Source organism: Cavia porcellus, unplaced genomic scaffold, assembly GCF_034190915.1.
Source record: "Cavia porcellus strain 051 isolate PalLab524CR breed Dunkin Hartley unplaced genomic scaffold, mCavPor4.1 scaffold_25, whole genome shotgun sequence".
NCBI classification, from domain to species: domain Eukaryota; kingdom Metazoa; phylum Chordata; class Mammalia; order Rodentia; family Caviidae; genus Cavia; species Cavia porcellus.
In genome coordinates this window covers 9,949,275-9,971,768 of record NW_026947508.1, presented here as the reverse complement: position 1 = coordinate 9,971,768, position 22,494 = coordinate 9,949,275, and the positions used below count along the sequence as shown (strand labels likewise).

The following is a 22,494-nucleotide window of genomic DNA, read 5'->3' as shown; positions in this document are numbered from 1 at the left end:
GCAAACTACCAATCTGGGTACAAGTTAACCTGTTTATAAAGATCACTTAATTCTCTGTACAATGTCCTGGTCTGTCCTGCTTGTTTCTGAGAAAAGAATGTTATTGGCTCAGCTGTTTCTATGACAACCAGTTCCCTACCCTTTCCACTTTGAAGTACTACCAAATTCTGGAATACTGCTTTAAGCCACTCTGTAAACCTGAAACACTAGACATCACATTTATTCCTACTGCTTCTCTTCCCCACACAACCAGAGCAGCTCACACAAAAAATATTTTTAGTTTTACAGGCCGCACAGTCTCTGCTGCCACTGCTCAGCTCTGCCATTATGGAGGCAAGGCAGCCAGAAAAACTAGGTAAACAAATAAACCTAGCTGTATTCCAATAAAACTACCCATGAACTGAACTTTGAATTTCTTGACATTTTCATGGGCTGCAATCATTTGTTTCAATCATTTAAAAAATATAAAAAATCCTTCTTAGTTCCAGGGTTATAAAAAATAGGTGACACGTTGGATTTCCTAGAGATCTGGACCTTTCTTTACAATGCTACTTTGACACAGGTTTACAAGCAGGAAAGTAAAGAGACACCTGACTAGCACTCTCTGAAAAGTGGTTTTGCACCATCAGCTGATGGCTGACTTCTTATACTTTATTTTATTCTTGACTGCAAGTTTAACTTACAAATTATTTAAATTAGAAGAGCTGAGATAGTGAGGACTATAAAACTCACCTATTAATATTTAATCCTAACAGTGCTAATAAAAAATTGGTTTTACATCTTTCAAAACTTACAGTCTTATGATGCAGAGGCTAGTTCTCTATCATTTTTAATTGAACGTAATTCTATTTCTCTCTTGACTATAATTTGTTGCCTGAATGAAAGAGAAGGAGTAAACTACCAGTTTTCATTAAAACAGAGAGAATTTTACAACTACTAAACAGATAACAACATTGGGTTTTTAAAGGGTAGGAAGAAGTATGTACTCCAGGTAGTTATGTAAATTAGTTCGTTCCTTCTGGATAGTTGTTTGGCAAAATTTGTCAAAGGTTAAAGTGTACCTAACTTTTTTATTTAATATTATATGACTAGAAATTTATCTTAAGGAGATAATCAGGTCAGGCAGTACATATATATATACAGTAAGATTTATATTTTGAAGAATTGTTTATAATCATAAAAGCATTAAAACTATTTAAGGGCCTGAATAGGCAAATCATAAATGGTACACATTGAAATTCTAGGCAATCATAATAAAAAAACAAAGCAAATAAGTAGTTGCCATGGATACATCTATAACATACTGAAAGGAAAAAGTATATTTAAAAACTATATGTATTTTTCAGTCTCAAATGCAATTTCTAAATATGGTGTTGGTATAGGTACTACTATGCATGAGAGATGAGAAAAATAGAGGCATAAAAGCAAAGCATTGAAAGAATGTTCACAGTGGTCACACTTGGGTGCTAGGAATTTAAATGGTTTTTACTTTCTTGTTTGTATTTTTGGATTGTTTATATTATTTGTAATGTGTGTGTACAGTTTTAAAATTTACAAGGTCTCACTGGATAGACTGCAGAATACCAAGCGTGAGCCCTAACAAGACCTGTGAGCTCTGAGTGACGATAAGCTGTCAGTGCAGGCTCAACAGCTATACCAAATGCCCCACTGTGGGGCTCGATGCTGATGCGTGGGAACGGCCGTGCATGCCGTGCATGCATACTTGCACACACGCATGCGTGCAGGTGTAGGGCCAGCAGGGCACAGGGGAACTGCTACAGTTTGAATGTGTCTTCCAAAACGCGTGTGTAGGAACTTAAACCCCAGTGCAATACTGTTGAGAGACGGGCCCCAGCAGGTGCTTTGGCTGTAAGGGCTGCACCCTTGAGAATGGATAAATGTGAATTACAAAAGGCTTGAGGATGGGAGCTTAATGATGCCTCTGCCATGTTGTGAAGCAGCCAAAAGCCCCTCATCAGATGCAGCTCCTTGACCCTGGACTTCTCAGTTTCCACAACTTGAGCCAAATAAACTTCTATGAGGTATGATCAAAATATACGATCAATTTTTAAATTTGTAAAAACTGTATCACAGTAAAAGACACACTGGCATTAACACCATCATCCCCCCCACCCCGCAACATATACCCCTTTGCTTCAAACACACTTATCCCATCATTCTGGCCACTTGCTGAAGCAGTGCTGATTCCCCAAGCATCTTTATAAGGTGTCATAGAAAATACAGTGCAGGTTGCTGCCAGGCGCCTTCCAGTGGAAAGACAGTATCCAATGGAAAGGCAGCTTTGTAAAAATATTACAATGCGTCCTCCTCTACCTTATTTACCAGTTTTGGCCCCATGCAACTTCTGGCTATTCCTCACTGTCAAAATGACTATAAAAGGTAAACACTAGAACTGACTCGGGACATTGAAGCAGCCACAGCAGTGCAACTAAAGACACTCAAACTTAAACACTCACCGTATGTTTGAATCACGCCTCATATAAAGTACACAGTCTGTGGTGTTTTATTATAGCAGTACAAAATAAGCCAAGTCAGAAACTACCTGTACTTTCAGGTCAAGTTTCTATGAATCCAAGACTCCTTAAAAAAAAAAAGTCTACTGGAAATAAACACACTTTAAAATACTTCTTATTTGAACACTTTAAAGGTTCTGTTTATTAAAAGAAATTGGAGACAACAGAAGTAAATTTGAAAAGGCTTTTATCAGAGATGGTTTAAAACACTGCGGACTGCTTAGGCCACTGGCAGTGGTGCGGCCTGTCTAAGAGAAGTGTTACAGGCAGCTCCTCGGTTCCCCAGCAGTTCCCTGCCAAAAACAGATCAAAGAATGCTCTCTCCTCTTTTAAGAACCTCACTCACTACTTTGTTCACTTACCCTGAAGACACTCTACTGTTTCTTTCCTGTTACTTCTGATTTAATACAGTGTTTTCAGTGAAAGCTTACAGAACTTAAGACTGGGTTAGATATTCAAGCGCTCAAGAAAAGCAATTTAACACTTTGTCTTAGATTAGCTTTAAAATGGAGTTCTCACTGGGGTATAGGACCCTGTTGCCAGAAGATAAGCCAATCCTAAGGGGCTTTTATTTTTAGTAGCTTTGATGGAAGACCAAATACTAAGACGAGATTCTGATAATAAGCCTTTTTGTTAAGGTAGGAAGCATTCTGATGCAAGCTGAACAGTAAAATCAGGATTGGGATAAATTAATGGGAAACACTAAATTTTACCCTGAGTTTTAATCTCCTTCGTAATGTGAAATATGTACAATGTACTTTATACCTCCTAAACTTTGCATATACTTACACATACATAGATTCACTTTTAACAGGGCTTAAAATACTAATAAAAGACTTACGGTTTCTATATGAGATATATATCTTGTAGTGAGAACTATGTGAACAATATCTGGACTTTTTTAACTGCTAGAAGGAAAAATCAGCCTTGACAAAAACTAAATCCTTAAACCTGACTACAAAGAACTGGTACTCACATGGGCATTTAAAAATGAGAGCAGTACCATAAATTAACAATGGAATGTCAACAAGTCTATAGCAGAAATCGAGTCCCTAATAAGCTATTATCACCAAACCATATTATGTATGAATTTCAATGCAAATGAAGCTTAATTGATTTACCCAAGGCAGGAGTAATAATTTACCCAACAACAGCAAATCGTTGCACTGGACAGGACAGGCACCATTAGCTTAAGTTTAATGTTAATGGCATTTGTTTGAACTTAGCATTTTGTACATGGAACTAAAGAAAATAACCATCTTCACTATGATGAGTGCTGAGAGCTCCTACTGCGTATTTGTTAGCTTGTCTTGGAGAACTTAAAATTTTAAATGCAATACCTTTGGACCATAATTTTGTGACCAAGACATTTTTAATGATCTGGGGATTGCCTTTAGTACTTAAGAAAATAGTTCCTCTTTTACTTTAACGCAGTAAAATAACACAGTGCTACAATTCTCATGGTAAATCCATCCTCCTTTCCTAAAGTTCCCTGACTTAATTACCAGAAATATACTAGAGTTATCAGAAACACATTCAGACTGACGAGGAGAAATGGTTACATCAAGTTAAAGATACCGCTGTGGTCTTGAGAAAAACAGCCACACCTCAAGTCTCCCAATGACCAGGCCTTGATGGGCAGTGCTCACACAGTTCTTAGCCTCACTTACATTCAGGCTTTTATATTAACCTGTGAGAAACAGCTGAATAGATAGGAGTGCTCTCCTGATCACTGAAAAACTTAACTTGCTTCAAAAGAAGTCACCTTATAGGTCCTTTAAGATCCCAAAGACCTTCCCCAGGACACAAGTCTGATCAATGTAAATTCAATGGAAGTGCAAAAGTCTCATGCAATACCCAAGGAAAAATATCAACAAGTTTAACTTTGCAAACATCCTAATGTTGGGGCTGAGGATTTAGCTCAGCGGCATAAGCACCTGCCTTGCAAACAGGCGGTTGTGAGTTCAATCCCTGGTACCGATAAAAAAAAAAGAAAAGAAAAAAAAATCCTAATGTGATATTACTAAGTGTTCCCACTTTTTTTAATTGAGGAATTTATAGCCCAGGGGTTAAGAACCCCACTCCAGTCATGAAACTGGAAGCAGGATCTGAACCCAGGTGAAACATGAAAACATTTGACTGCCCCACTGTTTAGGCAGGAGATACAAATTCTGGTTCCACATCTGACCACTGAAGCCTGCCCTACAGACAAAAATAGCTCCTGTCTCCTGGCTGCTGCTTCTCTAAAGGAGTATGCTACCACCCTGCTGTGTCTTGTCTTCCTGGATTGTTGTAAAAACACAGAGTCAACAGAATGAAAAACTTTCAAAAAATTAAAAGTTCTATATAGGTGTGACAGACTAAACATACCTGACTCTGAACAACCCAGCAACCCAGACATTACTTTCTAAGAGAGGAATCTAGAAGTATTTTCTTTATAGCCACCTTAGTATCTTCCATGGTGTGTACCTGGTGTCACCTGTGAAGTGACAGACCATCACACAGGAAGTTAAGGCCTTTGTTTCAAAGCAAAACAACCTGGGCAAAGCAATATAAAAATGGATTAGACATTTATTGTTGAGGACAACCAACCAGTTTCAAAACACAAAAGCATATATAAGTAGCAGTCTGTATCCAGGGAAACACATTTTCTCCGTAATAAAAACATCTTTGATTTTAAAGAACATTAAAATAATTGTTTTAACTCTAAAATGTTAAATCCTGGGGTGGGGGGAGAGGACAGTGATTACTCCAAAATGTATAGAACTCTAATAAATGAAGAAATCAGAATTCTTTCTTACCTCCCACATGTACACATTATTCTTAACCTGAGATCTTTTTTTCTTGTCACCAACAAATGGCCCAAACTTTTTGCCCTTTAAAATTGGTTTAGTGGCCCAGACACCTAGAAAATAAAATCATATTTTAATAATGGATTGTGGTTATTGTAAAGGTTTAAAGTATTAAAGTCAACTCAGTGTCAAAAAGTAGTTAAAAAACTATATATAACGCCTAAAAGCAAGATAATGTTCCATCGACTGAGATCAAGTTTAATCAAGTTAAGTCAAAGTTTCAACAGGCATTTTTACTTTCCTTCATTATATTCTTTATTTTCTAAAGAGTCTGTAAGGAACCTGTATTGTTTTCTAGGAAAAAAAATGGTTTATATTTAATTTTTACATGTAAAATTGTCCATAATCACAAATAATCACAAGTATATCACAAATAATCACAAGTAATTTGTCAAGTATAATCACAAATACTTGAAGAATAATAGTCACAAGAAAGTAAATCTAAAATTTAAAAGTCTTCATTCTGTTTCCCTACAGAGTTTAGTTTCCACTGAACATGAGTTGTTTTTATAAAGATTACAAATGTGGTTTTATGAATAAATGTTTTGTCTCGTTGGATTTTTTTGAGACAGGGTCTCGCTATGTAGTGCAGGCTGGCCTCAAACTCATGGTGATCCTCCTGCCTTAGCTTTCATGTGCTGGAATTACAGGCAGGTGTCACCACACCCAGGTGAACAAATGTTTTTGAAGTTCATTTGCTTAAATAAAGCAGAAAACTATCTTCCTTCTGGCTGGCTTCCTGAAATCATAGCTATTAGGACAACTTATGTTTCAGTTTCAAAGAGTCAAAATATAGCCTCAGGATTATTTCTATTTTCTATGCATTGAACATAAGCAAATGGATATGATGAAATAGTAGTTGGTGAAACGACAAGAGCCCAACCCAGAAGAATCAAGGGACTGGTGCCCAGGCCACCTGCCATGGGTTCCGTCATCTTGTGCCTCAGTTTGCTCAGGTACAGAAGGGATGGAGGTCGAGCTTGTCCTGCCCAGTTAGAGTACATGAATTCCACTTTCTTGTATGTCTGCTACGAACTGCATTTGATAATACCACTAACAACCATTTGAGCTACAAAAATCAACCATTTTCATTTATACAATAAAAAGTAAATAATCCAGTTGCTCACTGAATGTTCAATGAGAATTAAGAAAAACATTAAAAATTCATTCATACATAGATGCATATAAACTGGAATATCAGATGTACACCTTTAAAAAAACAGAAACAAAATAGATATGAGGTACTTTGACTATGTTTTATAATTTGTTTTGTTAGCCTTCCACGTAAAGGTTAGACCACAAAAACATGAGCAACATACATAAGCGTTCACAAGAAATCTCAGCCAGAAGCATCTGGACACATTCAGTTTATGTCATTCATTCAAATGTCTACTGAGAGTCCATAGAATGTCTGGAGCTGGTGACACAAAGATAAATGAGAAATAAAGACACTCACAGTCAATGACGGGGCCAGATGTAAAGACAATTACAAAATGAAATAAGCGTCGTATCGTAAGTCATATTCAAGTCATGGTGAAATCAGAGAGGCGGGAATAACATATTCACGAGGAGAAGCCCAGGGAAACACAGAGGACTTTTGAGAGAGAAACCAAGGATTGGTGGTGGGATGTATTCCTAGTTTTATTTTTATGATGTTAAGTCCACCCGGGACCCTTGACTGGAAAATACATGAACACTAAATAATCTCCCAAGTCAAGGACAAACTGATCCGTTGCATGGCCCTGCTGCCTACCCTATGAGCCCCCACAAGAAGCTGTGTACTCCTACTGCCCGTCTCTCCGTGACCCCAGGACTCACCGATGCGGGTCTTGTCAACAGCAGACGGGAACAGCCTCACTTCCTCTGGAAGTCCTCGAAACACATGTTCAGGCACCTCGGCCAGGGTCTCAGTGGCTGCCACAGGCTCAGGAACGTTCTGCAAGTAAAGAGAATAGGAAGATCATAGCAAGGAGAAGAACATCTAAGTCATGCTTGGGTTATTCTTTCCCCTTTCTGGTCCAATAGCCACATATGCAAAAATGTAACTGAAACTAGAAGTGGGCTAGCCAGACAGAAATGATGATGTTAAAACATTCCGGGAGTTACTCTAATGCTTATTTGTGAGTCTCTAAAAAGAACCACTGCAACCTTCCGGCGTGTCTGTGTTGATCTATTTTGTTCCAGCTACTATAACCACCATCAAAATATGTAAATCTCTAGCACCAGACTGCTTTTTAAGCTCCAACGGAATCTGGTAGAAAATACATCTTAAGCTGACTTTATAAATCAGAGGTTACCATCAGTATTTTAGCACTTTTAAAAATAATAACCAAGACGCCCCACTTAAAGAACTAATTGCGGCACACACTATAAAGGCTGCTCTGACCAATTCAACAATGCCCTATTCATGCAACTCTCAGCCACTATGTCCAACCTCACCAAGACTGACTGTGCCACCCAAAACACCATAGCTTATTGTGGTCCCTCACTGGAAGCGTGACTTCTCAAGACAAGAATTAGCAAAGTTAAGACTACTGCAGGGTCACTGAGAAATAAAGAATTTTATAAATTACTTATCAAAGTTTGGGTTACAACTCATCATAATCTTAAGAAATAAAGAGTGCCACTATATATGTGCATAAGGAAAGCAGAAATTCAAACTGATCGGTCCAGTGTGCCTGTGACTTTGAAAATAACTTTCAAATCAACGGAAAACCAAGAGTCTTCTAACAGGTTCGACACACACCCTGGAGAACTGATGCGTATATCACACCACTGAGAATGATGGGTTCTGTAGCCTTAGTGGGCAAAGGGAAACACTCTTTAATGACTTTCAAAGGAGCCAAAGAAGACAAAAAGGGAACTCCAGGCAAAGATTATTCTTCTTCCTACAACGAGGAAATTTTTGTTGTCTTTAAGAATTTTATGTCAGGGCCACTCACCTTTCAGAACCCCCCAGACAGATGCTTTCTTTCTCTCAATAAATTCTTACTACTCTTAACCTCCACTGTTCCTAGAGTTCATTCCTTGACTTTAGAGAACACAAACTCGGCATTTGGACATCTAACAGGTTGGGAGTTTCATCCCCCTGTGTCCTTTGCAGTTCTTCCACCAAGATAACTGGTTGGAGGTAAGAGTTTGCTTTGGTTTCACAGACTGTGACTTGCTTAGGTAATCAAACATTTTTCTGATGTTACCATAATTTTGTCCCACCTCGCACCCATCTATGACTTGCTATTGGATCAACATTACCTAAATGACTATACTTGTAATCTTATTGATTGGTTATAATTCTGTCCCATCTTAACCCACCTCACCTTGTGGCTTTGATCAATAAAACACCCTTGAAAAGTGGGGCTGGTGGGCAGCCCACTTTCCAGGCCCCCTTCACTTCTGTCTCTCTCAAACAGAAGCTTTCTTTCTCAATAAAGTCTTCCAAATCTCAAAAAAAAAAAAAAAAAAGTTACGTGTCAAGAAAAGAGTATCTTCCAAGCTATCAGACTCCCAACATTTTGATTCTTTAAAAATATCACTAAACTGCTTCACAAGAATATACCCCACAGTCACCACAGGGTCTGCTCTCTGGCCTGCTTGGAGGGGGAAAGCCAGAGACGGTAATACTTGCTCTGCCTGAACAACAAAATCCCAACACGCCTCTCAAAACCTGCGAGTATTCAGTCACCCCACAGGATAGCTCGAGGTGTAGAACTTCTAGTCAGCTAAAATATGAGTGAAGTTAGTACTGACACTTCTCACTTCTAAGGATGGCATCCTTACTTTTAAATTTTTATTCTGTAACTTGGATTTTTTGAAATGTGAATACATTTTCTCCAATGGAGGAAAATGTATTACATTGGTAGCTGAGATCTTACTTTATATAATGATTATTTCATAATGCTGACTCGGGTACACAGTATTAACAAATACTAGCACAGTTACGAGTCCTAGGAACTCTGGTCACTGTGAACCGTCAACTGGAGTTTTCCCCTTTCTTAGTGATGACCCTGGGCAAAGACTTGCTTCCATCTAACCCTCCTGAGAACACTGCCCTTGAAGAGACAGTGTGCCTACTAACCTGACTTCTAGGCACTGCTACAAGAACAGTAACAGCAACTCCCTTGTTACAAGGCCCTGTGCCTCGTACAAGCCTGACACAGCCGACCTCAAACAGCCAAGACAGGTGCTGCCAGTGATGCAACCCATCAGAAGAAGAAGTGATGCTTAAAGAAATGGCCTGAAGTTTTCAGGGCCGGAATTTGAATTCTTGTCTGACTCTAGAGCTCAAGCTCATAACTACTATGGTTTCCACTTCAGATTTGCCGGAATATAATCTGAGAACCTCTGTCCTACAGCTTCTAGACTTTCACGGAAATATCAGCAGGAGGTGGCGCCTGAAACAGGAATGGTTATTCCTACAGGAAATGTGTAACTTGAGTATAAGATAGATGGAGACCATGTGCAATGAAATTTTGTAAATACCTATGAATATAAAGCAGAGCTGAGGGGGGTAAACGAAAAAGGAAATTCCCATGCTTTTGTTTACCCATGATTTTTAATGTGGGCTCATTTTCCTAGTAGAGGAACTAAACTTTCATCTGCTAAACTAGCATTCATTTCCCCACACTACAACAGGACTCACAGCCCTGCTCCCTTCTAGACACCGGTGAGCCCCAGGCCTCCCCAGCTGCTGGAATCTCCTTGGCAGGGGCGGGCTGGAATATTCTTATGAAAATCAATGATTTGAGAAGTAGCAGCAGCCAGGCTCATGGGATGATCTGCTCAGAATCACCCTCTTGCTTTCCTTGTTTTTCTTTCATAGTTCTTGTCACACTCTTTAATAATTATTAGTCTGATTAGGAGTTTAATGTGCACCTCTCCTGTGAGACTGCAGTGAGCACAGATGGTCTGTGTTCCTCAGGGCGGCATTCCCGGTGCTGAGCAGTTGACTTGACACTTTTGTTGTCACTTGCATACAACCTGATGAGGTCATGACGCTTTGCGAGCTAACTTAGGCTTTTTAAAAATGAGAAATAGAAGTAAATAAAACAGCAGAGGCATCTATCAGGAAGCATTTTTCCCCTTCTGTGCCTGAATTTCTTGAGTATTAGTTGGAACCCCATGGACAGCACAGCCCATGGATACTCAAGTCCTGGTACCCTGGAAGTGGTAAAGCATGTGCTTAAAACCTACAAATATCCTTCTATGTACTTTATATCATCTCTAGATTTTATATCATCTTTATAGACTTTATATCATCTTTATAGACTTTATAACATCTCTAGATTACTTATACACTTTACCCAATACACTGCAAATGCTAAATAAATAGACTTTATACTGTATTGTTCAGGAAATAATGACAAGAAAAATGGTCTGCACATGTTTGGTACAGGGGACATGAGGACATTTTTTTTTTCAAATACTTTCAACATGAGATCAATTGAACCCACAGGCACAGAATCCAAAGATCCAGAGGGCTGACTATATAAACCCTTTTTTAGAAAATACAGTATGCTTTCAATTCCAAACAAGCAATTTAGGGGTAAATCTTTGTAACAAAAGAACCTTCTCCTCTACAGTCTCATGAACTGGAATATATAGATATTTTTCCAAATAGTATAGGATGTATGCTTAATCTGACCAGGATCAACTTGTTCTTACCTGAGTCATAATTGGATCCTAGCATTATCTCCCAGATTGATCTTATCTAAAAGAAACTGTCATGCCTACTCACTGCAATGTACTAACATATTTCTGAGTACTCCTGAGGTCAGGCAAAGTTTTGGGTATCATATTTGGGTATCATATTGGGTATGCTACAATAATGCATCACTGTGGTGAGGAAGACAAACAGACTCAAACATACACATACTGTTGGATAATCTGAAGACAAGTAAAGCACAGACAGAGGTCACAGTGATGGACTGGAAGTAGGGGATCAATCATGTGAGGATCGAAAGCGGGGAGTATTTGAGGGGGACACACATCTGTCAGCGGGGACTGCATCCTAAGTCAGGTGCTCCGAGGACAGTCAGTAAAATGACCAATGTGTCCAGAGCTGAGGAAGTGAGGCAGGGGGCAGGCATGGGTAAGGCTAACAGGAACCCAGCGCCCTTTGCCCTTCCGGGCAGCAGAAGACAGCCTGCGCGGGCAGCAGCCACGGCCCCCCCAGAGGGTCTCAGTCCCCCTCCCTCTGCAGTGGCCCAGTCCCCTAGCACCCTGTCCTTGCTGCTCCTGTCCCGGGGGTCGTTAACACTGATCACTGTGACAGATGGAAGGAATTAAGGACCTCTCTGCTTTTCTGTAATACAGACTTCAGTGAAGACTTGCTTTTCCGCTACTTAATGAACTACCATCTCCAAATCTGCATCAATGTGCAGATCTAGGACAGGAAGCATTAAACTTAATGTGTTACACTTAAGTTAACCTATTTATTAGTTATTAAGTATTAATCAATCTAGTTAACCTGACATGTCCCATTTCCTACTACCTCAAATTCAGTGACAGTCAATAAACAGTCCCTTCCTTCCCCAACTAATAGCTGCAAGCCCCTGCCTCCACACTCCGTCCATCCTCCAGTCATTAACCAACACTTCCAAAGTGTCTGCCCTGGACTGCAACCACGCTAGGCAGCAAGGGTACAACAGTTCACAAAGCAGACTGAGGTTCCCTCCTCATGAAGCGGACCAGACCAGCCACAGTGCTCCTGATACCTAGGAAAGGCAAGAAACTTGCTGGAAATTTTCATTCTCCAGGTCTGACCTTGCCGGGAGCATGCAAAGGGCCTCCAACACCCATCCCTGGGCTCAGGGCCTTCCCTTCTGGGCAGGTAGGGAGCTCAGAGAGTGGAACAGTCACTGCTTCCTCCGGGCAAGATCTGTGCTAAGCACTTCACATGTGCTCCTCTGCTTAATCATCATGACAATAAGGATCTCAGTGGAGACTGCTGCAGTGTTCAGGCATGGCTGCCAGGATTCCAAACTGTTCACTTAATCTTCACATGACCATTTGCTGTGGATACTTTTATGCTCTCCATTTGACACAGGAAACTTGCCCATAGGCAGCCAGTGAGTGGCAGAGATAAATATCTCCAATGAAGACAGTCAGGTCTCAGGGTCTGAGTCTCACAAACCAGGCCCCAGACCCAGAAGAGTAACTTTTCCCAGCTACATGGTTTAAATAGTGGATCCAGGCCCAAGGCATAGTGGCACATGCCTGTAATTCCAGCACTTGGGAGGCTGGGGCAGGACGATTGCTGAAAGTTCAAGGTTAGCCTGGGCTACAAAATGAGTTCAAGGTCAGCCTGAACCGCATAGTGAAACCCTGTCTCAAAAAGAAAAGAAAAAAAAAGTGGAAGCAGATAAAGCCTAGAGTCCACATCTTATCACCAAATCAGTGGGTCCCTACTACACAGTCCAGAGATGCTTGGCAAGTCCCTCCCAAGGGTCCCTAAAATCAGAACTACTTGTATTACCTGCTAGTTTCACTCTTGGGTGTAGAGTTTTCTGGAAGCTACAACATTTGAGGACATCATCATTCTGACAGCTGTGATTTCCTAATTTTATATTTTAAAATTTTCGGATTTGTGAAGAAGTCTAACATCACTGTACCAAATCAGTTTCAATACTGAGCTTACAGTTACATAAGATGCTACAGCTGGAGAAAAGTGCGTGGAAGAGGCCATGGCCCTCTGTAGGATTCTAAGGATGTCACTGCTGATCTCCAAAGGAAAACAAGTGTAACAAACTAAAACAAACCGGGTAAACGGCACTGGCTGTGGAGTATTAAATAAATAATTTACTATCAATACCCCCACCCCACTGTGAGAACAGAGCTGCTACTCTCTGCAGTTAAACCCCAGGGGCAGGAGGCTGAGACCCCAGCAAGGGAAAGTCATCCTAAAGATCAACCCACATGTGTATTATGGGCCCCTGCCCTACCCTGGGGACACCTTGGCCTCCTAGAATCCAGTCCCCACCACCCTCCCAGCAGGACTTCCCCCAGTTATAGCACTCTGAAACTCTGGGCTGGTGACATGGCCAAAGTCCTTACCTGCATGTGTGTAAGGCCGGCTGTGGAAGAAGGCACACCAGGTTCAGTGCCCATCCCAGGATGCCAGGTGTAGAGCACTGGCTGCTGTGAACAAAGTCTAAGGCACAGAGGTCCAGCAGAAGGGGCCACATACTCATCCGGCAACAGAGTCCCTGGTAGCACGTAAGCAGCTTCAAAGCAAAGGCTCAGATGCCACTGCCCTCCAGAGACACAAAAAGAAAGGAATCCTGGTGCTGGCGCTGGTAGCAGCAGAGCCAGAAGGGCTCCCAGAAGTTGCTGTGGGCAAAGCTGGAGAAGGACTCTAGGAGGGGAGCCTGGGGGTGGCATCACACCCAGCAGCCACGCCTCTGAAATCTGCACACCTGATTCCTTTCTCCATGCCGGCCACCACCTTTCAAGGCAGACACCACGCAGCGGCTCTCCAGCCCCAGGCACACGCAGCAAGTGCTCCCCGTGCTGTGCCATGCCATGCCGCCCTCAGCCAGAAGCTGTGAGGAAGGACGGGTGGCCCCTGGAGCGGCCTGCAGGCTGACATGGACCCGGTGGGTGGTCCTACTGACACCAAGAATCATAAAACAAGCTAGGCCATGGCTCACCATTAAGCAAGCACTCACCAAGCATGCCCAAAACCTCCAGCCCCAGCACCCTCCTCCCCAGTGTGATAAACATGGCTTTGCCCGCCTGTACTCCAGCGCTGACTGATTCCTATTTTAGGTCTGTCACAAATCTGGCCTGACTTCTCTGGGTCTGCCACAAAAACTAAGGGCCAGGAGAAATCGTAGTTATTATCACCTTTATCACTGCAGACCATCAATCTTCCCGGTTCTCAATTCTGACAATCAATATCTTCTACAACTTCCAAGTTAAGTTCAATTCCCAGCTTATCATGAAGATGTTTCAAACAACCCATCCTGACTGCTTCTTTGCTAACTTCCTATATGATCAGTTCTATGTCACATAAGTGCAGAACTGAAGTCTGTGAAGAGCAGTTCAATGGGGAGAGAAGCTACCAGCAAGCCAATCAACTAGAGGGTTTCTGTAAGAGTTCAAACAAGGCATGTCTGGGGCTGAATGTAAATAGTAGTAACGAACAGAAGGCGCTATATACAGCAGAATCGTGACGTGGACACTGGCTGGTGAAAATACATAATAATGACAGTGTCTGCTGTAGCAGGCACCAGCCTGAGCACCTCATGTCTGACTGCCTCACTATCTGCAACCGCACAGCTAACCCCACTTAACAGACAAGAGCGGATGTGAGGTGTCCCACCCAAGCTGGAGTGGTGCGAGCAGAACAGAAGGTGGAAAGTCAGACAAAGACTGCAGCGGGAGACAAAGCCAAACCATCCCGAATCTTTGCTACCCCTGCACTAATAGCAGCAACACAGAAGGCTGGCTTCCTGCCACAGGTTCCTTCCAGTCGCTTAAGAAATGCTATGTGGGGGCTGGGGATTTAGCTCAGCAGCACAAGCGCTGCCTGGCAAGCGTGAGGTCATGAGTCCAATCCCCGGTACAAAGAAGAAAAAAAATGCTATGCAATTTGTTAATTACTTTTTCAAATTCCAGAAATAATCCAACATTTTCATTTAGAAAGATGAGGTCCTAGATTTTATAAAAATTGCTAAAGTTAGGGCCACCCCCAAAATCAAGGAGCTATTCCCCTTCTTTTCTCCTCCTTATTTCCCATAAAACTTTCCAAACCTCAAAAATCACTGCTAATTTATCCAGTGGGATATTATTTAAAATGAGACTTAAGTGCTATAATTATTTGAGATATTAATTTTTTAAACTGCATTTATCAATTGAGATTTAATCATAACAGATAGAGCATCTTACTTGGAAACTTTTTTTAAGTCAAAAATTGGTATATGCTAAAACAAGTTTTTGAGCCATCTGTAATTTTAGGCTTAGACAAGGGGAAAGAAGTTAACTAAACTGAAACATAAAAAGCCATCCCAGGGTTCTTCAAGCCTTTAAAAATAAGGTTTTGGTCAGAGTGTCTTCCCCAAATGTCTCCTACATGTAGAAGGAATATACTACTGATGCAGGAAACAACATGAATGAGACTCTAACAGTCTGCTGATAACAGAAGACAGACACAAAAGAACACATATGGTATGCTGCCATTTCTATGAAACTCTAGGAAAGGAAAAACTTTCCAGAGGGAGAACCGTGAAGACCCTCCTGCCTCAGCCTCTCAAGTGCTGGAATTACAAATGAGTGTACCAGTACCTGGTGTGAATTTTATTTTTTAACGTTCAGTAAGTAAATAAATGCTACATCCTCATCTTTAATTTATGCTAGATGAAAATAGCACATCAACACAATAGCTTAAAGGACAAAAATATCAGTGCAACAGAAAACAAATTTTAAGATTTATTTTTAAACCCCACTCAAACATTCTCCCATTCAAAACCTTCAAAAGCCCCTCCTCCCACCTACTTCTGACCACTTACCACCCCCCCCCCCTTCCAGCTCTGCTCCCAGCCATGCGGCCTCAGAACCAGCCTCCCACTCCCTAGATGCAGCCCTCTCTCCACTCCCATGGACAGATGTCCCCTGCAGCTGGCAAGGGAGCCCTGCTGTGCAGCACAGCCTGGCAGGGACCGCCACCTGTGTGCTGCACACACCACCTCGTATGGTACTATGCGCTAATGTGCTTTTGATTTTAAAAACTATAAGAATGAGCAAGTTTTAGTAGCATTTATTTATATTCATATAAACAAAGAAATTATTGTGTATCAGTTTTAATTTAATTATAGCACCTAGCATCTTAAGATCAACTTGACCGAAATTAACACTGGAAGGTGAGAGTGGTGGGTGACAGATGATTCACTTCAAGAACGTTTCGTATTAAGAACACTTCATAGTATATGCATGCTAACATACAGACAGATTACCGCCATGATCAGCTAGCAATAATCACCACGGTAACTGTTACAAGCAAAAACATTCCAAGAATCATGGGGAATTAAAATAACTCTAACCTCCTACCAAAAAAAAACTCTTCTTTGTTTAAATTTGCAAACAAGACTCTAAGCTACTATTCGGGCAAACAATGGCAGGGGCGGGGGGGGGGGATCAAACACGTTTCAGTTTACTGCAGTAACAAATTGCACTAAGGAAAGAATATGACTGCAGTAACAATAAACAGATGGACACGGAAAAAAGAAAGTTTCATACACCATCTTTGAAAAAGACAGCAATCAACAGAGTTCAGAAATTTTAAGAACTTGTTTTTAAAAGTTTTAAAAGCTTGCAGGTCCACTGAGTTGTCCAATCAAAGAAAGTATGTGAAAATATGGTTAATTCCAGTAAAAATCAGGCCTATCACCACATTCTTGCCCAGTCTCAGAACGGGTGACAGCCTAAAAGTGGAATCAGGTTATGTCTCTGTAAGCACTTCCCAGCTACACTTACTGTAAAACAGAAATGCCTTCCGTCCCTCACTCGGGCCTCACATCCCTAGAAACCTGCTCCTTGCCTGTCACACCAAAGTCATCTTGTCCTGAAGTCCCTGATGAGGCTAAACTCCAGCCCTGGGTTGCCTTGTTAGTGAACCAAGCTCCTCCCCACTCAGGACCCCTGCATTCCGGGACGCTCACTTGGCCTAGGATTCTCTTTCTTCACCTGGCTGCTGGCTGCGACCTCGGGGCTGCTTCAACCATCAGTCAGCTCCTTGGACGGCCTTCTCTGAGCACGTAACCCAGAGAGCCTGCCCTCCTCGCCAGCCGCTCTGCGCCACGGGCTTGCTCCGGAGCATTGTGTGTGGCGGCATCTGGCCTCTAGGAGCACGGAAACTGCTGAGTCGGCCTGCCGACTTCCATGACAGGCTAGGAGGCAGTCTGTGCAGGGGGTGGGGAATGAATGAAACTTCAGGACAGCTGAGAACACAGCAGTGGGACGGCTTTCACCACGCTCAGGGTCGGCTCTGCAGCACTCAGTAAGTAAAGCTTCTTTCTGTTATTCTAGGTTTGATTTTGGTTGTTTGGTTTTTGGTACTGGGAATCGAACTCAGGACCTGGTGCTTGCCAGGCAGATGCTGCACCACTGAGCCATAGTCCGGCCCTCATTACTCTAGTTTTAAAACAAGCTTAGGATAAATTGTCCTGTTGCTGGTTAGCAGCAGTAACATGGAATATGATCAGGATGTAGAGATGCTCAATTGTAATTATTAATAGTTTCAAATGTTAACAGCAGTAAGTTAAACAAAGGTTCTTAGGGAAAGAAACCTAAGTATGACTCAGGAGATCAGTAATCAAGGCAGCTGTAATAATTATCATGGTTGCCCTCAAATACTATTGCAGTTCTCTGCTACCAGGACTAAACTGCTCCCTGACCAAGTTTTAACTTCAGTGTGCCGGCCTGCCTGTGGCTAATTCATACAAATCAAAGTGTCATTTAACAAGACAAAGCCTCCATCATTTTTGGTTTTTGAGTGACTACAACAGTAGAGCCGCATACTGAGCCACACTGGCTGTGTAACCAAAACAAGAAACAAAATACTACCATGTTACACCACTGAGAGTTTTGGAGCTGCTTATTAACTCAGCATTGTATAGCTTAGGCTGACTGATACAGAAGTACAGTGTGGTGACCAAGAACCTAGGCTTTGAAAATTTACAGCTTGAGTTTGGCATCAGAGCTCTTTTGTTTACTATTGCAGGGACCAAGTGCAAGCTATAGCCACCTCTCTGGGCCTTGATAACTTTATCCACAAAAGTTGGTTCAAAGACTGAATTAATAAGAGCCCTGTGGTCTATACTTACTATCGTGCCCGCCATGCTTGTTAGGCACTCAATAGATAGCAAGAGGTATTAAAGACTAAGTGAGTCCATGGATATTGTGAGCCTCTGTGCATTATAAGTCACTAAATCAATCTTGGAACAAAGTAGATTATCTCAAAAATAAATATAGATGACTCCTAACTTAGGAGAGTTTGGCTTCAGTTTTTGACTTCACAATGGATTTCTCAGGACACAGCCCTACAGTAAACTGAGCAACTGTTATCAGGATCAGTGTAGACTCCTAAAGAAAGGGGGACATCTAAGACCTGAAAATAGAAGAGAAAAACGGAGAAAGGAAGGGGACACACGGTGATTGCTCTTTGTCCCGCCAGCTGGGCAGGGGCTCACTGAGAAGGAACATGGACTCGCAGGCAAAGCTAACGGGCTCGACACTGAAACGACCGAGGTGCAGGAAGGGGTCAGTACAGAGTAATGACAAAGAACAGTTGCTCCGGGGGCCTTGTGGAGCCTCAGGGCTGGGCTCAGAGGGAGCCTGCAGGGCTACCCTACCAGGAAGGACTTGGGACACCAGACACAGCTATGCCTAACATCCCAGAATGCCGCTTTAAGGGACCATCCTTAGGATAACGGCGAGCATCAGACTCCACCATTCGTTTAAAGGAACTGTTTCCAAACAATACGGTGTGTTCACAGCCCCCGCACCTCAGAGGCAGGTACAGGTGGAAGAGATGCTTCTGTGATGCCCTTTAGAGACTCGGCCCATTATGGGACAGATCTGACCTCTAAAACTCATCAGATCAGTGCCAATCTGGTCCCGGAGAAAATGTTCCAAACGTAAGATATAACCATTGGGATATTAATTAAAACCCAGTCTTGTTCAAATTCAAATTATTTTCAATACCTAAATCTTTTGTGTACTCATTTTGAAGGTTTTAAAGGATTTATTGATCATTTTCACCAGCCAAAAATGAGAAGATAAACACACATGCAAGCATAAACTATCCTGAATACTTCTGAATTTTTAAAAATTGTTGAAAAATACTGATAGATTTTTGTGCTATGACATATTTGTTAGGTCTCAAGAGCCTGCAAACAAATTCTTTCAATAATAACTAAAAAGGCTGAAAATTTTAGTCACAAAAAGTGAACAATTTTTATAATCCAAATAAAACTTTCAACAGTACCAGACCACTTAAATTATACTCGAATCAGAAATGTGCTAACCATTAGAAACATAAGAGGATACTTTTCCACTGATATTTTGGCACTTGGCATCAAAGGCAGTCCTCTACAGATCTGATATTAAAGCTTGTCAAAAGAAAATTAAACTGCACAAGAGCCAAGAAGAGAAACGGGTAGGTACAACCCTTCTCAATGGCATACAGCTTAAACACAAGCTCACTGATATAAATGGAATATTAAAGCAAAACTGTAAGACCTAAAAAAAGTCCAAACACACTAAAAACAGGACTGGCCCAACCGGGTATAAGCATTTAAGGCAGATTTAAACCTAAAGTTGAAGCTGTACGTGCTTTAAATAAAGGCTCAATGAACAATGAGGCAACAGGAACCACGTCTATGTTTAGATTCCATTTTGGACATATTCACTATTATTCTTAACCAGAATCAAGAGTCCTTTAACAATGGTCACCAGAGAGTAGAAAAACAAGCTTCTGTAGGTGGCCAGTTCACATTTAAAAGCCAATCTTAAAATAGAAAAGCAAACGAAACCATGACATACATTTATGTAGCTTCGACAGACGACAACTGAAAATCTCCTCTGTTCTCTTTCCTCCCCCTTCACCATCTCAAAAATAATCTGCCATCAAAAGCATGTCAGTAAATCTCCAAGTTTTAAAATAATGAAAACCATGTGGCCCATGTGTTCGCCAGATTCATTTTTTATGATATATAGTCCTCTGTATTAAACGTATTTTTGATAAAGAAAGTAATGAAAAGAAATCAAAAGAATCCATTCCAAGAATTTCACATCTCTCGGTGCGACATGGGACTGGATTTATTAAACTCTGCCACCTAATGAAATGACCTGTGATCTCTATTGAGAAGCACCTATAAATGATAAAAAGGTGTCTAATGTTCCAGGGGCTAGGGATACAAAATAGTTTCAAGTCTGAGAGTTTTATGCTAACAGCTAAAATATATTATATCATATGTTTCGGTTTTGTTCTTCATATTTTAAAATAATATGTTTCTGGAGATTTTTAAAAGAGAACATTTCTAATGTCCATAAATTTCTGTAACAGCAAGTGAAATGATATTGAGGAAATAAGAATTCTAGAATAAATGAAATTCACACAACTGATTGTACTTATCAGAACACCCTTAAGGTCACAGAAATATGTATAGCAGAACAGTTAACCTCCAGGTAATCCCACACCCCTCTGTAGAGAGAAATACATACTACATTTCAGTACCTGCCCTCTTTAGTCTACGAAAAGGATTTTCAAGGACAAAATACTTAAAAGTTTGGGTTTGACCAGCTGCAGTTTCTAAAAATAACTTTGTGAGTCTTTTCTTTTGAATCAATGGGAATTATAAAATAAGATGTTAAAATGAAAACTGACTAAACTTCAAAACAAACCAAGACCAAAACCTCACATACGAGTGTGATAGGGAAAGAGGTAAAAAAGAAAAGTCTGAAGCAAAGTCCCTAAGAATGAGCCCTCCATTTGGGGACCCAAGAACTGCCAACCCACAACAAAGCAATGCACATCCCACTCCATTAACAAACGCACTGTGAGAGCAATGAACTAATAAATGGTGTTAAGAAACGAAAATGAAAATCTGAACAGAATGAACGTGTGTGTTACTGTCTTTAAAATCAAGAGCTGGTCTAGCATCTAGATTATGTATTTGTATAAATTTTTATTTTTAAACTCACCTGATTCATTTTCAATTCCTGTTGTGTTCTGTAAAGATACACACAACAAAGAAACTTCTTTGATTACATGAACCCTAAAAAGAAAAACAGACAATTGTAATATGTACCTGCCTACAAATGTACAGTGATTTAAAACCACACACAGAACTGCAGAGTTCGCTCAAAAGGCTATTCATAAAGCAACTCCATGCCAGATCAACTTCAATCTATGCTGACAGCTTACCTCTCAAATTTATTTTCCACAATAAAATAGATTTCTTGCTAATCCTTACTAGGGATTCATTGTACGGTACAATTGAAAGCAGACTCATTAGAATGACATCAAATTTCTGCTTTGGAATTGCATCACTCCTAAAAATAAAATTAGCTTTGTTAACAGTGAGAAACACAAAGCACTGAGCAGCAAGTCGTTACGCAAGGCAAGTGTCCTCCTCCTGCGTATACCGATGTGTTGTATGCAAACACAATTAGAGCCCGCAACATTACTGTTTTTCAAGTTCCTGAAGTAGAAATGCAGATTTACTTCCCCTGGCTATGGTAAATTATCTTTGAGGAAAATAACCAAAAATGTGCAATAAAATGCAAATGCTTTAATAAAAGAGGTTTAGAAAAAGCTACAATTATTCTTTTAAAACTTTGTGCTCAACATCATACTAGTATATGAGAATGACAATGAAATATTTTTTTGTAAACACATATATGTAGTCACGTACCACATAACGACGTTTCAGTCAGTGACAGACCACACACGAGACAGCGGCCCCATAAGACTATTTTGCCTCGTGACATTGCAGCTGTCTTAACAACATTGTGAGTACATTTATGATGTTCACACAGTGGCAAAACTCTCTGATGAAGCATTTCTCAGAACACACGCGGTCATTAAGCGAGGTGTGACTGTACTCACTTTCTGCATAGTAATCTGTGCTGAGGTCCTTTCCGCAGTGTCAGCCTTAAGAGCCATTTGATGCCATTCCTAATACAGGGAAGTCATGACATTTTAAGTACAACTTCCACTGCAGTGTTCCAAATGCTTCCAGCACATGGACACATACACACACAGTAAGTGCAATTCTATTTCTTCAGGCATTTATTTATAATAACTTCTCTTACTTTCCTGGCTCACAAAGCTCTGCTCACATTGTAACTTTCTGTTCTGTTAATAAGCCACGGAATCTGTAATGTAAAGGCATTCTTTACACGGGAAGGACATACTGCCTGCCCACTGTTACAAAGGACACCGTTTTCCATTTTCCACGTTACCCCAGTTTTGTGAAGGCAGTTGACTTCTCTTTTCTCCAGCTATTAACCACACTCACTTGATTATTTTTAACAGGCAAAGGCACTACTTTTCAATGATGGTCTGGTCATCTCAATTATTTTTTTTTTATTTATAAAAGACACAA

General features: G+C 40.9%; 1 protein-coding gene across 5 annotated transcripts in view; it reads right to left on the bottom strand.

The window, feature by feature from the left end:
* Positions 1 to 22,494, bottom strand: part of Prdm2 (PR/SET domain 2) — a 109,688-nt gene that overhangs the window by 73,864 nt on the left and 13,330 nt on the right. For 3 of the 5 annotated variants that reach the window (XM_063235543.1, XM_063235540.1, XM_063235541.1), the window contains 2 exons: positions 7,205 to 7,322; positions 5,336 to 5,439 (listed from right to left, as the gene is read on the bottom strand). In XM_063235543.1, coding sequence (XP_063091613.1) covers positions 5,336 to 5,344 — 9 coding nt within the window. In that variant the 5' untranslated portion in view covers positions 5,345 to 5,439; positions 7,205 to 7,322. Of the gene's footprint in view, positions 1 to 5,335; positions 5,440 to 7,204; positions 7,323 to 13,438; positions 13,460 to 21,088; positions 21,163 to 22,494 lie in introns of those variants that run through there. The other 2 variants (XM_063235542.1, XM_063235546.1) reach the window with 2 other exon arrangements.